Genomic DNA, 24,942 nt, shown 5'->3' with positions numbered 1-24,942 from the left:
AGCTGTCATCCTTTTACACAACATGCCTCACATTGGTATGCTGTATCTTTTGGCCGCTGAAAATTTCCATCTAAGACCTCCTTGCCGAGTGGCACCAGGTCGACATGAACAACATTCTGATGACAAGGCGATGGAGGTGGATAGGTCAGGTGTTGAGGCAGGATGCAGATTCCATCATCAAAGCTGTTCTACACTGGAGTTCAGAAGGCAGAAGAAGAAGGGGGCACAACAGAGGCACACAGTTGAAAAAGAGCTGTGGAACATGAACATGACCTGGGGAACAGTGGAGAAATTGGCCAAGGATAGACAAGGGTGGATGAACTTTGTTGCTGCCCTAAGTACCAGTGGGTATGATGATCACACATGCCTACCTCCCTAATGGAAAGAGGAAACTCAATTCCGGCAGCACCAAATCTCATCTCCATCTATACTGCTTAATCTGAGCAAGTGCATTTATAATCTTGGCAGCTTCCCAGAGTTTGTTATCAGTTGTTTTCATCTCACACCTTAAAAACCACTAAAACACTCCTGAATTAAACCGGCAATATCAACGTAACTCATTATAATGGACAGCTATAAGATGAAATGCCTGCTGTCTCGTCGTCTTGCAACAATAAAGGTGTTTTGACCTCATACTTGATCTCCTAAGGAAGCAACAATGAGCTCATTTTGTACAGACTGTGACACCCCAGAATTCCATAAAACACAGGTAACGGCACATTGACGTGTCAAGATATGAACATACTTGGCAAACAGTTCTGTAAATTTGCCTTATTGACTGAATCTCCACTCTCACCATGTCCTCTGACAGCAAAGCAGTGACATTGCATCTGTTATGCACCCAGGACAGCCACGGTCTTTCTCTCCATGATGTTACTTGATGCTCTGTCTTAGTCTTTTCTCTGTTATGTTGCACTCTCACCATGCCAGGTATTTTCAGAAGAGCACATGCACTTAACCTTTATAAACTCTGTTTGTTTTTAAAATATCTTGTGACCAGCCTCCAAAAAACACGACAACTCAAAAAAAGGATATCTCTCTTTAACGTTGAATTCAGTGAAGCAGAAAAACCAAGACCTTGTCTTCTTTTACCGTTGGTTTCATATGCGGCTTATGTTCCTTGATTCAGCTTAAATGTGGACAAGTGCTTCAAAGCAAAGCATAGAAAAGAAGCTCTGGTGCTGTTTTGACAGCTCTTTTCTGTCCCAAATGTTATTAATTCAATTTGGGAGACCACGAGGCCTGACTGACGCTACATGCTCAAAGCAGAGCCCACCTTCAATGAGGTGCCGGTCCATTGCAGAGAACGCTGACACACGCATCCTCACTAACTTGTACCAGGCCTCTGTGGTATAGCGGGTCCGCCGCTCCGAAAGAATGGCTGGGTTTTAAATAATCCATTGGCCGGGTTAGTCTCACATCCGCGGAGAGTTGATGAGGTAATTGGGGCGAGATGCACCTGCACGTGATGGTGCGATCTTTCTCAATTGCTTCATCGGCTTCCCATCGGTGTGTGATTGAGACTCTGTGCCTATGGAGCTGTATAAGTATGGCCCGGCGGGGAAACAAAAGAGGGATGAAAGAGAAAACAAAAGAAAGGCAGGTAGAGATTGGGGACAGATCATACCCACTGATTGGGTTGAGGAGAGAGTATGGTCGAGGTGGTGTCCTCTCCTGGAATCCGAGGGACAACTGCGTGTGCAAGAAGAAGTGCGAGAGGACAGCTAACCCCCAAGCGGTCTGGTAGATTGCAGCCAAGGCGAGAAGGGTCTCGCTGCAGCTTGCAATACCTATGACATTGATCAGGTAATGCCCATAAAGTCAGTCATAAAACGCCCTTTGACTCAGATAACCCTCGTACAACCCTAATCTTAACCATAGGATAACGGGGCCCTAATGTTAATCATAGTCTAATACAATGGGTGTTACGTAACTGACGTTGAGGGTGTTTCATGATGCAGGGGCATTACATGACTGACCTCATACATACTGCGGTCTGCAATTACACTCTGTTGGCCAAGATGGGGGTCGGTACTGAGTGGACTGTGACTGCTGAAGTCTCTGTCAGCTGAGCGAGCCATGGGTGAGCTGGGGAGACATTTAAAGAGTTGTGCTTGGCTCACTTGCCCCAGTGACTGTTGCTGGTTTTTAGTCTCGTTTTAGCCTTGTTTTAAACACTTGGATTTTTACCCTTTTATGGATTATTTATTGGAAATACTGCACTTTCTTTTTGGACACTGTTTGGTTGTTGTTTTTAATAAAAGCACTTAGACAGTTTTACACCATCCCCTTGCTACAAGTGTGACTTGTCCCCATCTGCAAGTTCATCCGGTTACATTATCAATGGTGTCGGGTTCGAGAGGCTTTCAAATTATAAGAGGGAGCATGGAGCAGAACCTGCACCATCACAGCATCTTATGGCCATGTCACCTTTGATGGCTTTTCCAGTGATTTTATTTATTTATTTTTTTCCTTCAGTCGTAACCTTCATTTACATAATCTTAGTGAGTCAGTGGCAGTCAGCAGTACGCGCCTGTGAAGTGAGTTGCATATTGTGACATACTGTACCTAGTGATTGATTCACTTCAACTTGTCCACAACTCACCCTGGCAAAATCAAACCTGTTTTTATTTTGTCTTTAGTCATAGCGGCAGACTTACAAGCAGTGAGTGTTCATCCAGGAGTACAGTGCATACGAGGAATAAGGAGCGTTTGTATTTTGGAGCTCACAAACAAAACAGAACAGCTTGTCTATTTGATGTCTTATAGAAAAAAGAGGGAAAAAAAGGCAAGAGATTGTGACTGAACACACCTGTTAGCCCTTGTGATAAGAACTCCATGGCGAAGCACAATTTTAAATAATTGAGGGTCCCGATAGCATGCACGCTCTAAGCGGGTGTAGGTGCATGTATGAGGTAGATTGGGGTGCTTGGCTGATCTCGCATTCAGGTACAAATGTGAACGGGTCGGTCACATCCTCCATTCACACTTTGGAGTAGATGGGGAATTGCACCTGCATCCTATTGGGGCTATAAAGAGAGTCTGCACGGCAGAGAGGGGAGATCAAAAACAAAAAGGAGAGAAGATAGGATGAAGTAATGGAAGTCAAGGCTGAAGAGGGGCAGGGTCAAGAAAGCCTGTGTTGGGAGGAATGAAGGCAGGTGGTCAGGAGTATGCCCCTGGGCAATGTGCTCAAGAACAGGTCCGGAGAAGGGACGCTCCTTAGAACTACTCAGGGGAGTAGGAGCAGCCCTGTTGTGCAGTGTCTCCCAGATAGACGCACAATGGACTGACTGAGGGAGACCTGAGAGGGGTTTGGAGCAGAGTCCTATAGGAACCCGAAGTGGGACTTCATGAATGCATCTGACAGTAAGCGTCTCCTCATGCTGTGAGGTCCTGAGGGAATAAGCTGAAGAGACCCACGATTTTAGAAGGAGGCATTGGGGCTTATGTCTGTTTTTAAAGTAGAATCTCCCTGGGATTTTAACCTCATTTTCAGTTAGATTATTTGTTCGAATTTTAATCTTCATGTTGCACATCATTTTATTGGATTATTTATTGACCTTTGTAAGCAGTGCTCTTTTTGGACACTGTTTATTTGTTGTTTTATAATAAAAGCACATAACCCTTTTGCACCAACCCCTTGCTGAAAGAGTGTGTTATTTGCCCAGGTATATTATCAGCAGTTCCGGGTACAAAAGGCTGCTGGGAGCAACCAGGGATCCTGGAGCCGCCCTGGACCATTACAAATTGTACTACACTGACTCCATAAGGCAGCATACTACTAGCTATTACAAAAAGAGGCGAGCACAACTGTGCTGGAAGGTTGGCACGCAATCGTTAAACATGACATGCCAAGCGATGTTCAGTTGTGTAAATTGAAACGGTCTGGGAACAAGATCAGCTACTACAGTCAGCAAGTCTGACATATCCTGTGATTGGAAGTCGGGTAATGCCACATCAGCTTTAGACTGGCAACTTAGCTTGACATGTGTGCCTTCAGGACATGGTGGAGAAAGCTAATGTGAACACCGGAGAACATGCAAACTCTGAACACACAGTGGGGAATCAAATCTTAGCCACAATGATTGATTTTATTTTTATTAAGTATTTGAAAAAGAACTTTGCCTACCTAAAAAGGTATTTTTTTGAGTACAAATTAAATCACGAGGCTTTAAGGATTCAACCTGTTGAAATTAAACAAAAGTGAACTGATTTGCTCATGATATGTTAGGTGGTGCTTTTGTAAATAAGTGCTCATCAATCAATCATACCAACACTAACAACAGCATTATAATGCGTTTTATATAAAAAAAATGATTACAAAAGAAAACAGAAAAATTCCTAGTGTACTTAGTACAGTAAACGTCATACTTATTCATGCTAATCAACATGCAACATATTGCCACTCTGTGCCACCATGATTCGATAGATAGATAGATAGATAGATAGATAGATAGATAGATAGATAGATAGATAGATAGATAGATACTTTATTAATCCCAAGGGGAAATTCATATAGTCCAGCAGCAGTATACTGATACAAAAAATAATACTAAATTAAAGAGTAATAAAAAATGCATGTAAAAACAGACAATAACTTTGAATAATGTTCGCATTTACTCCCCCGGGTAGAATTGAAGAGTCGCATAGTGTGGGGGAGGAACGATCTCCTCAGTCTGTCAGTGGAGCAGGACAGTGACAAAAGTCTGTCACTGAAGCTACTCCTCTGCCTGGAGATGACACTGTTCAGTGGATGCAATGGATTCTTCATGATTGACTGGTGCCTGCTTAGCGCCCATCGCTCTGCCACGGATGTTAAACTGTCCAACTTTATTCCTACAATAGAGCCTGCCTTCCTAACAAGTTTGTCCAGGCGTGAGATGTCCCTCTTCTTTATGCTGCCTCCCCAGCACACCACTGCGTAGAAGAGGGCGCTCACCACAACTGTCTGGTAGAACATCTACAGCATCTTATTGCAGATGTTGAAGGACGCCAACCTTCTAAGGAAGTATAGTCTGCTCTGACCTTTCTTACATAGAGCATCAGTATTGGCAGTCCAGTCCAATTTATCATCCAGCTGCACTCCCAGATATTTATAGGTCTGCACCCTCTGCAAACACACTCTCCTCTGATGATCACGGGGTCCATGAGGGGCCTGGGCCTCCTAAAATCCACCACCACCTCCTTGGTCTGCTGGTGTTCAGGTGTAAGTGGTTTGGGTCGCACCATTTAACAAAGTCCTTGATTAGCTTCCTATACTCCTCCTCCTGCCCAATCCTGATGCAGCCCATGATAGCAGTGTCATCAGTGAACTTTTGCACATGACAGGACTCCGAGTTGTATTGGAAGTCTGATGTATATAGATTGAACAGGACCGGAGAAAGTACAGTCCCCTGCGGCGCTCCTGTCTTGCTGACCACAATGTCAGACCTGCAGTTCCCAAGACGCACATATTGAGGTCTGTCTGTAAGATAGTCCACAATCCATGCCACCAGGTGTGAGTCTACTCCCATCTCAGTCAGCTTGTCTCTAAGGAGCAGAGGTTGGATGGTGTTGAAGGCGCTAGAGAAGTCCAAAAACATAATTCTTACAGCACTACTGCCTCTGTCTAGGTGGAAGAGGGATCGGTGTAGCATATACTGTAGATGATGGCATCCTCCACTCCCACCTTCTCCTGGTATGCAAACTGCAGAGGGTCGAGGGCGTGGCGGACCTGTGGCCTCAGGTGGTGAAGCAGCAGCCGCTCCATGGTCTTCATCACATGTGACGTCAGAGCAACAGGCCGGAAGTCATTCAGCTCACTAGGACATGATACCTTTGGGACAGAGGTGATACAAAATGTTTTCCAAAGCCTCGGGACTCTCCCTTGTTCCATACTCAGGTTGAAGATGCGCTGTAGAAGACTCCCCAGCTCTAGCGCACAGGCCTTCAGCAGTCAGATTAATGAGCATAATTACCTTATACTCTTAAAAATTAAGGTGCCAGAGTGGTCCTTCAGAGCGATGCTTTGGCCCAAAAGAACCACCCACATGAAGGGTACAGAAAGAACCTTTATGCTTTTATATCTGTAACAGGCTCCATACAGTAAATAAGTATAACTAGATCAGTGATTCCTAAACTCAGTTACGAGGATCTGCAGGTTTTTGTTCCAAACAACTTCTGTTTTTAATTGGAGTCCTTGCCTAATTAAGTGAGCTGTTATTTCCCAGTTTCTGTGTTTTGGGGTCAATGAAGAACTTACAAAGTAAGTAAGTGTGTTAATAGATTTTAATAAACATTAAGCAGTTATATGTGTATAATGTAATTTTTTTGTTTTGCTTCTTATTTATGTTCATCCTGACTTCCGTTCTGCTTTTCCATTATTGATTAGTCTGAACAGTTGCAGCCTTTCATCATTTAATGTTGCTTGTCCAGGTGTCCGCTTTGCTTGTTTTTAATTTTCACTATTAGGATATAATGGAGGGAGCAGAAGCATTAAAAGCTATATCAAAGTTAGAAATATTTCTACATGTCTTATAATGTAAAAATCATACTGTTGTGCTTTAGTAAATACAGAATAAGAGAGGAGAAAAAAAAGACCAGCAAACTAAATGAGATCAATAGTAATTATCAGTTATTGTGAATCTGGCTGGAACAAAAACCTGCATCCTCAGGTGGTCCCCAGGACCGAGTTTGGGAACCACTGAACTAGATGATAACAGATTTGTGAAATATCAATGACTTGTGATTTTAAAGGGACTCTTGCTGCATACAATCACACAGGCTAACTCCATGTTTTCTTATTCTGTTAGTGTCCTGCTATTTAGCCTACCATACATTAAAGATGTCAGTTTGTTTTTTCTACATATTCGGGAGCTTTTAAAAGCAAAAATAACTAACTTCATATACAAAGAACCCTTCCCAGAATGAAATGCAATCAAGCAATCAAGCAATGACACCACACAACCCAGTAAAGGACCATAAAATGACATTAAAGAACTGTTGTTTTTAAGAGTGTGCCACAAAACGTTTGCCTCTCTCACCCTGAAACTCTTCCTAGAAATTTGGTGTTCGCGTACTTCCTACCATACCATCATTTAGGTTTTTGACATGCAGTTTCTATCTTGCTTTTCCATTGTGGAGGGTCAAAGTGAGGGGCAAGAAACACTACAGTGTGATCAATCAGCAGAGAAACAGTGTCCCATGTCGTGTCATGATTAGCACGTTTGCCATTCAACTGAAGATATTTATGTTTAACTGTTTAGTTGATCAATATTTTTGTCATGACCCCAAGCCACCCTGAGAGGGGATACATTTTCTTATAAAATAATTTAAGTTATTTATTTCTATTTGTGGCTGCAGCTTGTGGTCTCCCCCATCATGACCTGTCTAGTACTGTTTGCCTGGCGTGTGACCATATGTCAGGTTTTTAGCATATAACTTCTGTTTTTGGACTCCCTAGAGGGTGGGTGGCAGAGCACCTTGGGGTCCGAGTGAATGATCATAAGTCAAGAGCTGATTTAGATCTTTGTTATGACTGGAATTTTTTTTATTAAATTTGAATGAGATTTACTGAAGTGTTTTGAACAACGTATGTATTGTGAGAAGTAAGACTCTCCAGACATTATAAAGGTTTGGGGCAGCCACCCGTATAATATATCCTGGCAGAAAAAGTTTGAAATTATTGAACAGAGATGTTCACAAGACTGAATCCAAAACAGAACTGAATACTTGGAGGTAAGATGGCGGTTTTAAGGGCTGATGAAGGAAATGATGTCATCCATGCCGGAGCCAGAAGTGACAATACAATACAATACAATACAATTTATTTTTGTATAGCCCAAAATCACACAAGGAGTGCCGCAATGGGCTTTAACAGGCCCCGCCTCTTGACAGCCCCCCAGCCTTGACTCTCTAAGAAGACGAGGAAAAACTCCCAATAAAAACCCCAGTAGGGAAAAAATGGAAGAAACCTCGGGAAAGGCAGTTCAAAGAGAGACCCCTTTCCAGGTAGGTTGGGCGTGCAGTGGGTGTCAAAAAGAAGGGGGTCAATACAATACAATACAATTGTACGACACAAAAGTGATGCCATCAGAATTGCTGGGACCTGGCGAGATTTCTGGTCTGCAAGGACCTGAGAGAGACAGTGAGCACACTCTGCCACCCCTGGTCTGGTGTAGTATTACTCAGTATTTACTCAGGCCCTTTAGCTGTCTCCTACTCGCACGTGTGTGACAGTATCTATTTTGAGGTTTTATTAGCCAAAGAATTCAATTTGTTTTAGTTAAGAAGTGTTCCTTAAAAAGTTGCATAATTTGACCGTTATGCTGCAATGTCATTTTTTTTTTCATTTGAGATATTAGTATTATTAGTTGCTATGGCAGGCTTTGCAGAATGTTCTGAGAATTCACAAGATGTGACTTGGTGTCTTCCTCGCAGTTAGGAGACCCGGGTTCGTTTCCCGGGTCCTCCCTGCGTGGAGTTTACATGTTCTCCCCGTGTCTGCGTGGGTTTCTTCCCACAGTCCAAAGACATGCAGGTTAGGTGCACTGGTGATTCTAAATTGTCCCTAATGTGTGCTTGGTGTGTGTGTTGTGTGTGTGCCCTGCGGCGGGCTGGCGCCCTGCCCGGGGTTTGCTTCCTGCCTTGCGTCCTGTGTTGGCTGGGATTGGCTCCAGCAGACCCCCGTGACCCTGTAGTTAGGATATAGCGGGCTGGATAAGGGATGGATGGATGACTTGGTGTAAAGGTTGGTGTATTCATTTCTGGGGTATCCAGGAGATCAAAAACAAAGCCAAAACAAGAGACAAAAATCATAGTCAAAATCTAAGCGAGAGCCTAAGTCAGAAACAAGAAATGAAAAAGTGTTTTGAAATTGTCAAAAGGACATTAAAATAAGGGTTACTTATCAGCAAATTTGGATAAGGAAAAACCTATCACATTGTGACCAGGAGGACACAAACTCTGAGGACACTCCTCTAACAATGTGGTTCACGATATTAATGATGGAATACAGAAAACAGTGGCTCCTGTAAATAATAAAAAAGGTGGCGAAAGCGGCCCAAAAATATCACAACAATTAAAATAAGCTTTATCACAAAAAAATCAATTGCAGAATAGGATTCCAGACATAGAGACCCCTCCCCGCAAAACAAGTGTAAAAACACCCAATTTGTGCAAATTGAAAACCCAGGATTTTCCTGAAATACAGATTCCCAAAATACCAGTTGTGGCCTGTATCCCCCCAAGCTAGCTGGCCTGGTCAGTAAATTTCTGCTTTGGAATTTCAGGTAGGGGCTTCTTGAGGCAAAACTCACATGCAAAGGTCTTATCTGACTGGCTTAAACATAAAATAAAAGTATTAAGACAATTTTACAAAAAAACCTATTGTAAGTTCTAAAGTATTGTTATTTTTTTTCTGAGTATACATTTGTATCATATTATTGCACTGTCCTCACCACAATAATCTACTGTACTGTCCGGTGGGTTTTGCTGTTTGTTTGTATCTGTAGCTGTAATACTCAGAAGAATTCCTAACAAATGTGTTGAACTTCAAGTTCAAATATGTAAAAGGTAGTTGTATCTTTGAACAACCTTTAGATATTATTCAATAGGATGATATATTTGTCTGATTTACTGAATTAAAGTATTTGCATTATTAAATGTCTATATTTTTGTGCAGTTTCTGCTTACGAGATTACTGCAGGTGTTTCCAACGCTCCTTCTTTACATGTTATAGGAGTCAGGGCTGACACCCCTCATGATTGCTGTTAAAGAGAACAGGCTGTCAATAGTGGAAAGGCTGCTGGACTTGGCTGTGAATGTAGATGACCAGACCGAGGTAAGGAAGTACAGCAATGCATCTCTTCACATTCACACCCTCTGCCCTCTTATATTGGGCTCACAATATCATGATAACTTAAACAGCAGAAGTGTTTAGTTATTTGGTTATGACTGTGCGTTGTTGAGCCCATTTCATGCCAATAATTTTTCTAGAAAGCAACCTAATTTTAATTTATATGTCATGTAACTGGTCCTTCAGATCACACAGCAAACTGTTGAATAGTTCAAGCAAAGAGTTTGGTGGAGGGAGCAACCCAAAATCTCTAAAACTGAGCCAACTTCTAGGATCAAATTAAAAAAATGTAGGAGCCATGAATGAAGGAAATATATTTAGAATGCAAAGTAAAAATGATTATCGAAACTCTTACCTACAAATGAAAATATCAGTTATATTTTAAATTAAGGCTGCTGTTTGATTTAAAAATGTAATCGTGATTAATCACATTATTCAAATTTTTAATCAAAACTAACTGTGTAATAGTTGCAAGTTATCTGTTTCCTCCAAGCATGTAAATATGTTTCTGTAAAGCAAATAAGTCAGGGATTAATTGTTAATACAGAATAGTTTTAATAATCACTTATCTATTGCATATTAAATTAATTCAGTTCAGTTTTTGAACAGTTATGTGTAACAGAAACAATCAAATAAACAGTGAAACACTAATCAGTCCGTAAGCTTTTTAAATTTTTAAGCCACATCACAATGCAAATTAGTCTAGCACTTTGATTGGTTCTGTCAATAAATCTGCCCTTTAAGTGCCTCCTTAACCTCCTTCCTCCTTATTTTTGATACTAGTCCTCCATTTGGGTCTCCATCCTCATGTACTACACTTGGACTTTCTTCATTCAAGAGCTTTTAAAAGTACCTCTTCCATCTGTTCTTGATCATTTAAGAACTCACCTTGCTTATCTTTCATCAGCTTTACCTGACTAAAATCCTTTCCAGCCTTCCTTCTAGTCTTTGCTATTCTAAAATCACCCTCTCTCCCTCTTTTGTCTCCAATTTGTCATACACCTCCTCCAAAGCGAAACATGTAATATAGTTCGTTGTTATAATTTTTTTTTCATTTATAAGAGACTAGCCATACTCCACCCACACAGAAGTGAAACAGGACAGCGAGGAGGGTCCTGCCTTATTCCCTACTCCTGACGTCACGCTTCCCCCTCCCCTCAGCCTGCAGCCTCTGTCTCGGATTACCGTGAATATATCGCTCTTGCAAGCAAAATGTGATCGTTAGCGCAATGAGAGAAGTCGCAAATCCAACCAGGATGTTCAAGCAAATTCTAGAAAAAAGCCTGATCTAAATCCGTTAACACTAGAATTACCAGAGCCTACGAAAAAACTCGTAGATCCGTCCCACCTTAAATCGCTACTTAAATTCGTCCGCACCTCTCCCAGCGTCTTTTGTCCTGTTATTAAGTAGTTCTCTCATTCGCTAGCTAAGCGGATGTAAGGCTAGCGTGTGAGTGAGGAGGGCCCAGCCCCTTTCCCCTCAGCCCTCTGCATCTCTCTTGGATTTGCTCAAATAAATCGGTACTGTAAGTGAACTATGATACTTCGCACGATGAGAGAGGTCACAAAATCAACCAGAATATTCACGCAAATTATAGAAAAAAACCCAATCTAAATCCGTTAAATAGTTTTCTTGTGAAAAGCAGACAAACATACAGACAGACAGGCAGACAGAAGTTGGATTTTATTTATATAGAGATATAAAACCCATACTTGTAATCAAGCCCACTGATTCGCCAGTACGAGAAAACCCCCACATATGATATAATGTTCGACGTGTCTTGATGTCTAGTTATGCAAGACATCAAGTTCTTTGGGGTTCCCCAAGCCCTGAAAAACCCTCATTTTATGCAGTTTTTGGACCATATTTTGTGTAGGAAATGAAATTCTTATGATAAAGAGTAAACCAATAGGCATCTTTATCAAAAATGATCAGAATGATTGAAATTTTGTATGCCTCATCAACTGACCCCAGAAGTTCATTCTATAAAGTGATACAAGGGGGCAAATATACTCCTTTTCACAAAACTTCAGAAAAATGGGGATTGGTAATATAGGCACGTGGAGTGTCTTTTAACACTATTTTGGGGTAGCTAATCATGAATTTGATAATATTTTTGAGATTTAAGTCTGTACCAGTGGTCCACAGCCACTCTCAGAATGTTAAAAATAACAAATTTCAAACATTAGCATGTGGGGTATCGTTTTAGATTATTTCAAGGCCACTGATTACAAATATGAGGTTATTTTTCACTTTTGATCTATTACTAGGGATCCACCTCCATATGGACCTTAATCAAAGGGTGAGAAATTACAAACTTCTTATACAATTGAGACTATTTACTCTTTAAATATTTAAATTGAAGCACATGTGTGATACCATAGCTAGTAATGGGTGTATTGAACATGTGAACATTTTTTACACAAAAGAAACATTAATGTATAATTGAGAACTAGAGAAGTAATTGTATGTATAAAAGAACAGCACCATTTTTCATGAGAGGACGTTTACGACTCACATTTTTCTTATTCAGTTAATTTGTTGTTGTGCCAAAAAAGAACTTTTTGGAAGCTCACTAACTATAATTGTTTTTATTTTGTTCACTACTTTAGACAAATCAGAACAAGATGTCATCTGCTTAATATTTTTTCCACTAATAGGCAGGGAAACCTTCTAATTAAGAAATTCTTTGAAGTAGAACCTGCAGCTGCTGTTATTCTCCTAGATCTGAATTTCAAGATTTTCCAAGATTGTCGATAGCAGCTTGTGTGTCATAAGCGCAATAATTGGGAGAAGTCATACTAGATAAAGAAACTAGAAAATATGAAGTAGACTGTGTATAGTAGACAGCAACCCATGAGGTATGGATACAGCTGTCCAGTGAAACAAGGACCATATTTTTCTCCACAGAATATTTTTTTCACACTGGCAGAAGCTGGAATCAAGGCTCCTATAAGACAAGTGATCTGGGGCCTCATGCATAATGCTGTGCGTAGGATTCACACTATAACATGGCGTATGCATAAAAAAATCCAGATGCATAAATCTGTGCATTCGCCAACTTTCACGCTCTTCTGCTCCTTAAATCCCAGTCAACGTGAAAAGTAACGCACGTGCACACGCCTGCTGCCCCACCCCAACTCCTCCCAGAATTATGCCTCTTTGAATATGCAATTCAATATAAACAGCCCTTAAGCTCAGCCTTCTGTGAAAAGACAATGGCAAAAGCACGGGGGAAAATGGAAGAATTTCAGTGAATGCCAAGCGGAGGCAAATGAAAAACGTGCTATTTGTTGGTTTATAAAGTGGTATAAACAACAAAAGGAAGTTGATCGAGTGACATACAGTGTCGGAGAAACTTGAAAGCTTAAGCTCACAAAGTTGCACAGAGCCTGAAATAAAAAAGAAGTTGTCACATATCAAAATTGCTGTGAAAAGGCAAGTCGTAGCCCATCGTCTGAGTGTCATATAAAAGCTTATTAGGGTACACAGAAAAAAAAATAGGTACAGAGTGGGGAAAAAAGCAAGAAATGTCAACTTTAATCTCGAAATTTCCACTTTAATCACGTAGTTTATTTTGTCATTAAAGTAGAACATCATAAACTTCATCTTAAAATTGTTTAATTTACTAGTTTCTCAAATCCCATCGTAACTAAAGTAGCACGTTAAATGCTTTGTTTTGTATTTGATGTTCTATGTGCTCTATGTGTGTGAATCACTACATGCTTTCGGACTTTCTCTTCCTCCCACAGGACACAGAATCCATTACATTCGTAATATTGCAGCTCTCTAAATAATTACAATACTGAGATATACGTGATATCATTTTCATGATGATAGGAGTTAAAGCACGTTATTAAACATGGGAACATGGTGGCGCAGTGATTGTTCATGTCTCACGCAAGACCTTCGATGAAATAATTTATTGCAGCAGTACTGTCTCTTTCAAATGTACTAACCTCCAATTCCTGTCCTTCCTTTTCTTTCTCCACATACCCAATCGCCACACAACCAGCTCTGTAATAGACGTTAAGCCATCTGTACGCTTAGAACGCCGATTCTTCAAAACTTTTAAGGAACATTGAAATATCTCCATAGTACATGTTAAGAAGAATACAGTGTTAGGCAGGAACAATCCGTGAATGGAGTGTCAGCTCCTCGCTTGTGCTGCGGCCAGTGTCCTCACATGTTTACTGTAATTATTAACAATATAGATTACTTAAATGAAGTTAAAGTATCCATCCATCCATCCATTTTCCAATCTGAATCCGAACACAGGGTCACGGGGGTCTGCTGGAGCCAATCCCAGCCAACACAGGGCACAAGGCAAGAACCAATCCTGGGCAGGGTGCCAACCCACCGCAGAGCTAAAGTATTATCTGTATAATATAATAAACATATTTTGCTACATTTCATCTTAAAAATGATATCGTTATCATATGTAAATACGCGCTTTATAAAGTGGCTCAGGTTGTGCAATACTATAACTGTATCGCAAGTTTACAGTGAGACAATTGTACTAATAAGTACAAACAAGGAGCACTTGATGGACTGATTGAGTGCGTTTATAGTTCTTGGGATGAAACTGTTTCTGAACCGCGAGGAAAGGCTCTGAAGCGTTTGCCTTCTGAGAGCAGCTCAATAGACAGAATGGCTGAGGCAGCGTGTGCTTGATGCTGTATCCCGATAATTCTCTTTCAAATCAGCTTCTGAGCTGTGATTCACACTCAGATACAGTGATATAATTACTCTGAGTGGTGCAGTGAAAGTCATATGGAAAAAGATGATCCGCTGTGGCAACCCCTAACGGGAGCAGCTGAAAGAAGTAAAAAAAGGTGCAGTGAGAATAACAACTCTAAAGCAGCTATGGTATTTAGAATACTTTGTCTATTCCCTGGACCATTATATTGTTACAGGTTAATTACAATCAGATGCCTTAAACTAATAAACAATATGCAGTTAGTTTCAGTGTATATGATAAAGCCGATGTGGATCAAAAAAAGAAAGTGTAACCACACAGGAACAGTAGCACTGCTTTGAATCTGGGTGCCGCCAGTTTGCAGAACTGAGCGCAGAACTTGCGTATGCCAGGGTTGGAGCTACTGTGGAAATGTGCGTGGCTTTACGCCAAGTTTAGGTTTTATACATCGCGATTTGAACGTGGAAACATTCGTTCACAACGTTTTTGTGTGTACGTACCGTTTATACATGAGGCCCCTGGTATCTAGAATACATGGATGAGGCAAAACTCAAAATCATAGCGAAGCAGATGTTGAGTTCCTGAAATTCTTTATTAAACTATTAGTTTAAGATGTATTTATTCAAGATATCTTTCCTTATCCAAAGTTCAGACAAGCAGGAGCTACAGCCAATTTCTTAAATAATATGGAAGATAAGATAATGTAAAATCAGCTAAATTGTTACAGAGTGACAGGAACAGCATATACAGGCTTGATGTAAATGTAAAATATGATTACATGTAGAAATAAGAAACGTTAGATTTGAATACACAATGAGAGATGGAGGGTGTGAAACTTGAAAGTACACCTCATGGGCAGGACCTGGGAGTCATACTGTATGCTGGAGCAGAGAGTGCAGAGAAGCGATTAAGAAGATTGATAGGATGCTACATGATATATCCCAATGTGCGGAGGGAGGTTATACAGAAGTGATAACTCACTAATGAGGCCTCACCTGGAGTTCTGTGTGCAGTTTTGGTTTCCATACTACAAAAACATCTAGCAACGCTAGAGAAAGTTCAGAGATGAGCAACCAGGCTGATTCTGGGGCTGAGAGGTATGAGCTATGAGTTGACATTAAAGGAGTTGAACCTTTTCAGTTTTAGCAAATGGAGATTCTTCAACAAGAACATTGGGACACGGTTAGAAATTTGTTAAGGGCAGATTTTGCAGAAATGTTATATTGTTTTTATTCATGCAAAGGACAATAGACACATGGAATAAATTACCAGGTAGTCTAGGGGAGAGTAGGACTTTAGGGATCTTCAGATCTCAACTTGTTATGTGAAAACAATGTAGATGAATAGAATGGATGAGATTGTTGGGTTAAATGGCCTGTTCTCGTCACAACCACTCTAGTGTTCTAATGTACATGCTGGTGACTGCTATCACATACTAGCACAAATAGAAAAAGTCTTTATTGCATTCCCTGCTGCCTCGGGCTTTGATTATTTAAAAGCTAATACTTCCCTCACCTTCAAGACACATTATAATCAGTCCTGTACTCAGGCAAGAGTGATATACAGTACAAGAATAAACTGAGTCGAGTTGTTAGTTCCCATGGCGTCACTGGATTTAAAAAGTGCAGCAGTTCTTCTTGAGTCATCTTTATATCTATATGTGACCAGAATCTAAACAGGAAGAGTCAGTAAGCAAAGATGGACCCTTTTTTGAAGGAAGGTCAACTCATGAGGGAAAAGGACTGTGAAAAAACAGTTGTAAAATCAGCTGGAATTTAGTGCTGACCTTTAAATTGTAAAGCTTCCCATGAAGCCTACTGCTTTAAGATGCGTTTTTTCCTGTTGTTGGTAAACCCGAACAATGTAGCTAATACTATGACAAAAAAAGAAAGTTAAACTCTGAATTGTTGTGATTCCAGATGACTTCATAATAAAACCATGTATCCCTTATAAAAATGAATAAAAATATATTTAAAAAATATTTACTACTAATATGAATATATTTTCAAATATGTTACAATATACTTCAAAAATAAATATGTTAAAATATCTTGCAGTATTCTGAAATATATTGTAAAATATGTACTTTTTTGTATATTGCAATATATTCAAAAATATACAAATAGTAGCAATACTATACTGTAAAACAAATATAATATACTTTTAAATATACTGTAAATTTTAGTTATACTATACAATATATTTTACAGTGTACAGATATTTCTATATATTTTAGTACATGCTTGTCTTTTTGTATACTAATGCTCCACTACTAGAAAATTTGCTTAGGAACAGAGTCTCTAATATTATAGATGAATTTATAATAAGAATGGCTAGCCTGACAGTAGATTTGTTTAACTCTAGAAAATAATGTTGAAAGGGCATACATTTAACTTTTTTTAACAGTTTCTCTTGAATACATCACATCTTACATGTACTGATATCAACAAATTGGATTCATTGGGAAGCCTGTGTTTATTTTTTTTTCTATGTAAAAACGTAAGTCATAAATAATCTTTCAGATACACAGAAAACAACACACACAGTATATTGCAAGGCTTATAGACAATAAATACAGTTGCAAATATGCTTATTACAATATATTCAGGGAAATATTTATTTAATTATATTTCAAATATAATATTGATATATATATAGTTGAACTACATTTTTTATAAATTACATTGCAAGATATGTCCACATAGGTTTTGGGTGTATTGTAGTATATTTCATTTTCGTAAGGGATTACAGGAAAAAGTTAAACAATGTAGATGAATTTTGGGTTCATAATAAAATTACAATTGTAACTCAGATTTGAAAATTCTGTACAATCCTCAGCTATGAAGGATAATGCTAATGGACATACATGACTTTTGTGAACTTGACCCGGACACAGACAGGCGGACATGTTGTCTTAAAACCACCACACGTTTATTTTCCACAATTATTTACAATAAAGATCACAAAGACCCAGTCCAGTGGTCACACAGACCTTAATCACGTGCACAAAACCCCGAATCACACACAAAGTCCTGGCCACAATGCCTTTCTTTGGGCCGCCTCCACAGCTCCTCTTGCCTCGTCCTTCTTCCACCCGACTCTAGCCTCGAATGAATGGAGACGGCCCCTTTTATAGAGGACCCGGATGAGCCCCAGGTGTTCCCGGCATTCCTCCGTTGGCCACGCCCCAGCATGGCGGAAGTGCTGGCTGTCCTCCTGGCTGCTCTCCGGGCGCCGTCATAAATCTTCCCCCCAGCACTTCCTGGTGTGGCAGAAGTGCTGGGGCAACAAGTCTCCAAGACATCGGGGCGCCTCCTGGCGGTGACCACGGGCCCCTATTGGGAAAGGCTTCCATGCCCTTGACCCGTGGCCCCCAAAGCAACCCGGAAGGCAAACCCCACGTGGTCCAGGCAGGGCTCTGACCCTCTTCCGGTCCCTCCTGGCGTCCCGGCCGGGTCATGGCCCCTGGCATCCCTGACACTTTATTAACATTATGTAGTTGTGTGGTGTCAATGTATGGTGCAAACTACAAAAACGAGGAAAGTACAAATAGAGCAGCACACTAGAATTTAGAGGTTTGGATTATTATTGACCTCATTTTTTGATCAATGTGACAATTTTTCTTAGTTTATTAATTGGTAAAAAGATATTTATACGAGAACTATATGTTAGTGTAATAATAAGTGAATTAGTTAAATGAGATACATACCGCTTTTATACAGCACAGCAATTTCAGGAATAAAAATCAAAAGGCAACTATTTCTATAGTGGAGGCTGTCAACTATTAGCTTTGAACAGAAATGTGGCTCTTGAAGTGTCTGAAATATTAAAACCAAACTGTTTTATTGTGCACGTAATCTACTGTCATTCCCTTAGCACAGTGCTTCTCAATTATTTTCTGTCATGCTCCCCCTAGGAAGAAGAAAACATCTCGCCTCCGCGACTATAAATAGTATCATTTGTCTATAAAATTGTTATAAGTACACCTCTGCATAACACTGTATCCTTATTAACGTATAAGAGAATAAAAAAAGGAAGAAATATGGACCAATTTACAACAAAGAATAGCTTTATTAAATGTAACAGAAAAGATTTAAAGTGTATTCTAAATTCCAAAAAAATTTAAAAGAAAAATAAAAAAGCATGTTCCCCGAGGTCAAACGCCCCCCCTTGACGGCGCCCCACTATCTGAGAAGCACTGCCTTAGCATGACGCACACACACAGCCCCTCTCCACTTACGCAGTGTTTATGAGTGGAGGCTAACAGTGCCTGTCACTCCTCAACACTCCACACAGGAACTCGCCATCTGTTTAGTTGTAGTAGAATCCCAGGGTGACCCTGTTCCCTTTTATACTCTCCATTATGTAGACCTTATCAGAATGCCTCAAATCCCATACACTTACCACACTCTCAGGTATCATACTTCAGGACTTCCTCCTTCCTTTTACCTTTGTAATCCCCAGCAATTAGACAGAGTACTAGAACATGCAGGAGAAAATGTTACACACATTATCAATAGTCCGTTTTAATCTTTAAATGTTATAACTAGTACCAAAAACAAAAGGAAATAGAATGTAGCTTTGTAAACCATACAACCTGATAGTGCCGATGCACAAACAGTGGGGTGGCAAGTGGGGCGACTGCCCCAGACCCCATGCCTAAGGGGGCCCCACTTTTAAGGTCTGCATGTCCTGTTTGAGTGGATTTGTCAAGTTATATTGTAAAGTTATATTTTGATAAAGTCCATGTGTTACCTTGTAAAAATTTAGCTGAATGCTGTAATGAGAAAATCCAGTGTATGTTAACATTAACATTAGGGACTTTCAAAACTAAACAAGTGGATAGGACTGGCGAGCTTTGTTGGGCTGAATGGCCTGTTCTCGTCTAAAGTGTTCTAATGTTCTAATGTTCTAATTATTTTTATTAAATTTGTGCTCAAGTTTATATAGTCCACATATACCGGTAACAGCATTTCACGTAACCGGCTCGCATGGGGTTGGTCAGCCCTAGGCCCCGCACACCCCTAAGGCTGCTCCTGGCATTAAAGGTCTGAGCATTTGCATGAAAAAGAGATTTCAGGCTTTTAATTATTAATAAACTTGAAGAGCTTACAGAAAACATGTTTTCACTTTGTCATTATGTGTTATTGTGTGTACACTGATGGGAAGACATGACAGATTTATCAATTTAAATTTAAATCTACAACACAATAAAGTGCAAAAAGTGATGGGGCCTGAATACATCGTCACTTCACTATATATCTCTTTTTATTCATCTTTTTAAAATAAATCAAAGCAAGTTGATTTAGAGTTGGGGTCTCTGGAGAAACGCTGATTAAGAAAGAAAAATATAATATAATGTTGAGTCTTAAAGCTTTGGAAGATCATGAGCTCTGTCCTTCATGGAAGCTGGCTCCCAAGTGAACACCAACTTCCAGAGGGGTGTTTGTTTAAATATGTGACCTGACAAGAAGGGGCCAGGAGTTAGTGGCTGGAAGTGACGTCAGGTGCCTTCCCGCGGCTTCCCCTTTATTCTTAAAGGGACGTATTATGGCCTCGGTTTTTCTTTGACCAGCACCTGTGAGACATCACCTTTTCCAACATTTTCTTTCATTTCAAAATGCTAATACAGTAATCCCTCGCTATATCACGCTTCGACTTTCGCGGCTTCACTCCATTGCGGATTTTAAATGTAAGCATATCTAAATATATATCACGGATTTTTCACTGGTTCCCGGATTTCTGCGGAATATGGGTCTTTTAATTTATGGTACATGCTTCCTCAGTTTGTTTGCCCTGTTGATTTCATACAAGGGACGCTATTGGCGGATGGCTTAGAAGCTACCCAATCAGAGCATGTATTACATATTAACTAAAACTACTCAATGCTATAAGATATGCTTCCCGCGCGGAGCTTGATTGTTTGCTTGTCTCTGCCTCTCTCTCACCCTCTCTGACATTCTTTGCGCCTGGCGGAGGGGCTGTGAGCAGAGGTGCTGTTTGCACAGAGGCTGTTTGCTTAGAAGATACGGATGCTCCTCTAAAAAATGCCGCTTTATTGCGGTGCTTCGGCATACTTAAAAGCACGTATTGATTTTTTGATTGTTTGCTTTTCTTTGCGAGCGCTCTCTCTCTCTCTCTCTCTCTCACTCTGAAATTCTCTGCTCCTGATGCACACACTCCTTTGAAGAGAAGATATATTTGCATTCTTTTAATTGTGAGAAAGAAGAAAGAAGATCTCTGTCTTGTCATGGAGCACAGTTTAAACTTTTGACTAAAGGGTGTTATTTCATGTCTAGAGGGCTCTAATAATGTTAACAGTGTGGGAGAGTTTATAAGGACTTAAAATATATAAAAATAACCATACAAACATATGGTTTCTACTTCGCGGATTTTCATCTATCGCGGGGGGTTCTGGAACGCAACCCCCGTGATCGAGGAGGGATTACTGTATAAGCAAAGTGAAAAACCTCATCTGAGTTACCTTATTGTATCTGTTGTACTACAAACTGTGTTTGTGAGTAATTATATACATATGGAAGAAACATGAATATACAGAGCATTCATGAAGTATTCAAACACCTTCACCTTTTTCACATTTTGCTATACACATGGAAATCTTACTTCAAATGTGACAAAGTTTGAAAGAATCTGCAGGGAAGAATAGCAGAAAATCATCGAATCTATGTGTGCAAAGCTTGTCATGTCAGACCCAAGAAGACTACAGGCCTTAATTGCTGCCAAAGGGGCTTCAACGAAGTACTGAGTAAAGGGTCTGAATACTTGTGTCAATGTAAAATGTAAAATTTTTTCTTTGTTTTTTTATTTTTAACACATTTGCAGCATTTGCTAAAATTTGTTTTTCATTTTGCCATTCTGGGATGTTGAGTATTGCTTTGCATGGGGGAAAATAAATTTAAATGATGCATAGCATAAGGCTGCAACATAGCAAAATTGAAAAATTTAAAAGGTCAGAATAGTTTCTGAATCCACTGCGTGTCCTCATTCAGCACAAACATAATGTGCACACTTTCTGACACGTTAGTAATGGGATTCCATGCTGATGTTAATACTAGAGGAGGCAGCCGGCATTTGTTGACTTAGGCTGAGCCAATCTTTCTGGTCAATTAGACGTGCAGTAGACTGGGCTTCATGCCAGGCACTTTTGTTGTTTGTGGGATTTTAAAGAATGGAGCGGTTTGCTTTCATCCCTATGCAAGATTGTTAACATTTTGTATTGATTAAATGTTGAATTCTGCAGGGGGAATCACATGGAGCGTGATGGAAAAAAGTGAAATGTGATCAATCAGTAAGAAGTGATTTCTTAATATGTTAAATGCATAGAGCTTCACTGATGAGCTACTCTCATGTGTAGGGTGAAAAAGCAAATGTTATAGGTCTGTACCATTAGGGAATCAACTCAAAATGTGGAGTTTATTCATCCATCTAATGTGTAAATGTGATAAATGATTTATGAAGAAATGTTGCTTTAATGAAAAGACCGGGATTGGAGAGATTCATCATGTTTGGCTTTCCTGTATTAAAGTAATACTCCATCGAAAAATGATATATTTTTGTATGTTACATCATGTTTTTTGTAGTGATGGCTGAGAAAAAGTTTTAATCTCATGTTTTCATGCAGAATGGAGATCACAAAGTTTCTGATGCAATGGGCTTCAAGTGGAGTCAATACAGAACAACAAAAAACAATATTGGAATATCCATGAAACAAACCTCAAGTTATTCACGTCTCATAATCCACATAACAGTTATCCAGTCGTATGCTCACAACTTCAAAAATACACACACCTTTTGCTAACATATTATTAAATAAATACTTCTGGAAAATCACAGCAGTGCATGTGAAGCATGTTCAAATGGGATCAACCTTTTAAATTAAAGACTGGACTCTTGACCAATGAATGAGGGGGACTGGTTGATCTTCAACTCAAATGGTTAACATATCCTCTTCCTAGGTGGCAACTGTTTAGTTTTAATTCTGAGCTTCAGTCCATCTGACTGTCTCACTGATTGCTGTTTTGTTTCCTATTATGATAGAATCTCTGGCAGGAATACTTTTTAAAAGTAACCAGGGGAAAAGACATAGAATCAAAAAGGAAATGAAATCCAGGAGATGTACTGCACTGTTACAAAAACCAAACTGAAAGTCAAAAATCAAAGTAAAAATGTCAGGCATGAATTTAAAACCAGAAAAACATATTAGAACAAAAAGGTTTTAGGCAGCACTAAAATGGTTGAGAAAAGGGTGTTCAGAATCCGTAACCCCGGATGGGAAATGTTTCTTTTTGAAGACCTTTTAAACTCTGCTGGGCAGAATGGTGGCTCTGAGGTTAGGAATCTTTGTCGGCAATCTTCCAGAAGTGATTCCACTTTATTGGGCCCTTAACCTGTTATTACTCCTGAGTATGAAGTTAACCTGCATCCAGCCCTTTAAGCTGGTCCTCCAACTAGTAGGGAAAACTTGGGTTGGTGGCAGGATTGGCACTTCATCCACTGTATAAAACCTCACACTGGTGTTGTGCTGAGGTGTCAACCATTGCATGATTGCATTTGAGTAATAATTGGGATCCTGAGGTGGTTAATTGTGTGGTGGGTGCAGCAACACGCTGTATCAGCGCATGCTCCCAACCTCTCCTCTCTTTTAAACCCATCACATCGTAGCCCCAACAATGCAGGACATATCCCTAACAATGGGCAAAAATAGCCACAATGTAAATAACCAAAACAATGGCGAAATCTACCAATACCAGAGACTCTGATCACAAAACTGATGTTAGTATTGTGGACTCGGACCCGGACACACACAGACGGACATCTTATGTTCACCCAACACACGTTTATTATACAATATTTGCAACAATAATGTCAGTACACTTCCCAGTGCCTCCAGCACCGTTCCCCCAAATGTCCAGGCCTCACAGTCCTTGTGCCTTTCTCCTGGCCGCCTCCAATCCTCTCTCCAGCTCTGTCCACTTCCACCCGACTTCCGCTATCGACTGAAGGGAGGCAGCCCCTTAAATAGGAACCCAGATGGGCTCCAGCTGCTTCCTGGCACTCCTCCATAGACCCGCCCCAGTGTGGCGGAAGTGCCAGCTGCGCACCCGGAAGCCGTCCGGGTGTCCCCTGTCGTCTTCCTCTCCAGGGATATTCAGGCACCGGGGCGCCGAGTGGCGGTGGCCACGGGTCCCTACTGGGCTGGGCTTCCAAGCCCCCAACATAACCAGGGCGGACGCCCCCTCGCGGTCTGGAGGAGGTACAAGCCCTCCTCCGGTCCTCCTGGGCGTCCCGGCCGGGGTGCCACAGTATTCAGAAAAAAACTAAATGTGTGCTCAGACTCACAGAAAGACAAAGAGAAATGCATAAAAATTAAATAAAGACCCTATTCATACCAGTTCCTTTAGGGTTTGGGTGTAATTCCACACAGTTTTTACTCTATGGAGCTCTCCACATACTTCTGAATGACTGAAGTCTTTTATCTCTAGCATGCACATTTATTTTTTTCATAATGCCTGTATATAATGATTGTGTTTTGATATAATTTCATACATTTCATGTCTTTTCGTGATACCATTGTTGCACCATTTTATGAAGGGCTTTTCACCATGATAGACACAATGCTGTTGCTGGCATCGGCACTGTTGGTAATCACATGAACAGATCTTGGCGTCGCTGCATTAGTTTTGGATAAAAACCCAAATTCTTTTCTGAAAACTCTCAATCTGTTTAGTTAGGGAAGGGAATTGTTAGTTACAATCAGGGCATGTTCCCCTTGTTGTGGACTATGACCCTTGTCTAACGTTTGGGTCACTTTGTATTCCTTTTTGATCTTTTGATGTGACCCTGAGACAATTTGGTCAGAAATGAATACCTTGTAACAAATGTATACTAACCTATTGAAGATAGTAAAGAGACATTCTGATTATTTGAGGATATAGTCAAACTTGCAATGAAGATAAACCTAATTCTTCTAGGTCCCTATAGTTTAGAAAGTAATGATCTCAAAGGAGTTAACTACAGAGAAGGGTACTAAAAGGAACGGCTAGGCAAATGTCATAGAGCTTATAATCCTTACTGTTAATTTGGGGCATTTTAAAATAAATATCCAAAATTAGTCAGCATAGAATGTAGTCTGGTGTTTGCGGAACCGGGCAAACTCAACATTTATTATGTAAAAGCTCATTTCTGTCTGTCACCATAAGTACTTTTCTTGAGACAAGAGCATTGATACATTCTGGATCTGTGGAAAATGTTGTTAGTTCAAGCTAATTATGACAAAATGTGAAATACACAAAAAATAAGACAGTTCAGTTGATAGTGGGCACATTGGAAAGGGTTTCATTGAATTTATCACTCTTTTATTTACTCTACATGTATGTTTTTTGT

General features: G+C 40.1%; 1 protein-coding gene across 2 annotated transcripts in view; it reads left to right on the top strand.

The window, feature by feature from the left end:
* The window catches only part of trpn1 (transient receptor potential cation channel, subfamily N, member 1), a 110,780-nt gene that overhangs the window by 2,626 nt on the left and 83,212 nt on the right, over nucleotides 1-24,942 (top strand). Inside the window, exon 2 of one of the 2 annotated variants that reach the window (XM_039737389.1) lies at nucleotides 9,722-9,823. The exons of the other annotated variant lie outside the window; for it this stretch is intronic. Within the exon in view, the coding sequence (XP_039593323.1) occupies nucleotides 9,722-9,823 (102 nt within the window). The remainder of the gene's footprint in view (nucleotides 1-9,721; nucleotides 9,824-24,942) is intronic. 2 annotated transcript variants of the gene reach the window in all.

Source organism: Polypterus senegalus, chromosome 15 (genome assembly GCF_016835505.1).
Source record: "Polypterus senegalus isolate Bchr_013 chromosome 15, ASM1683550v1, whole genome shotgun sequence".
NCBI classification, from domain to species: Eukaryota; Metazoa; Chordata; class Cladistia; order Polypteriformes; family Polypteridae; genus Polypterus; species Polypterus senegalus.
Note: the sequence above shows the minus strand (reverse complement) of the source record. Positions and strands in the feature narration are given on the sequence as shown.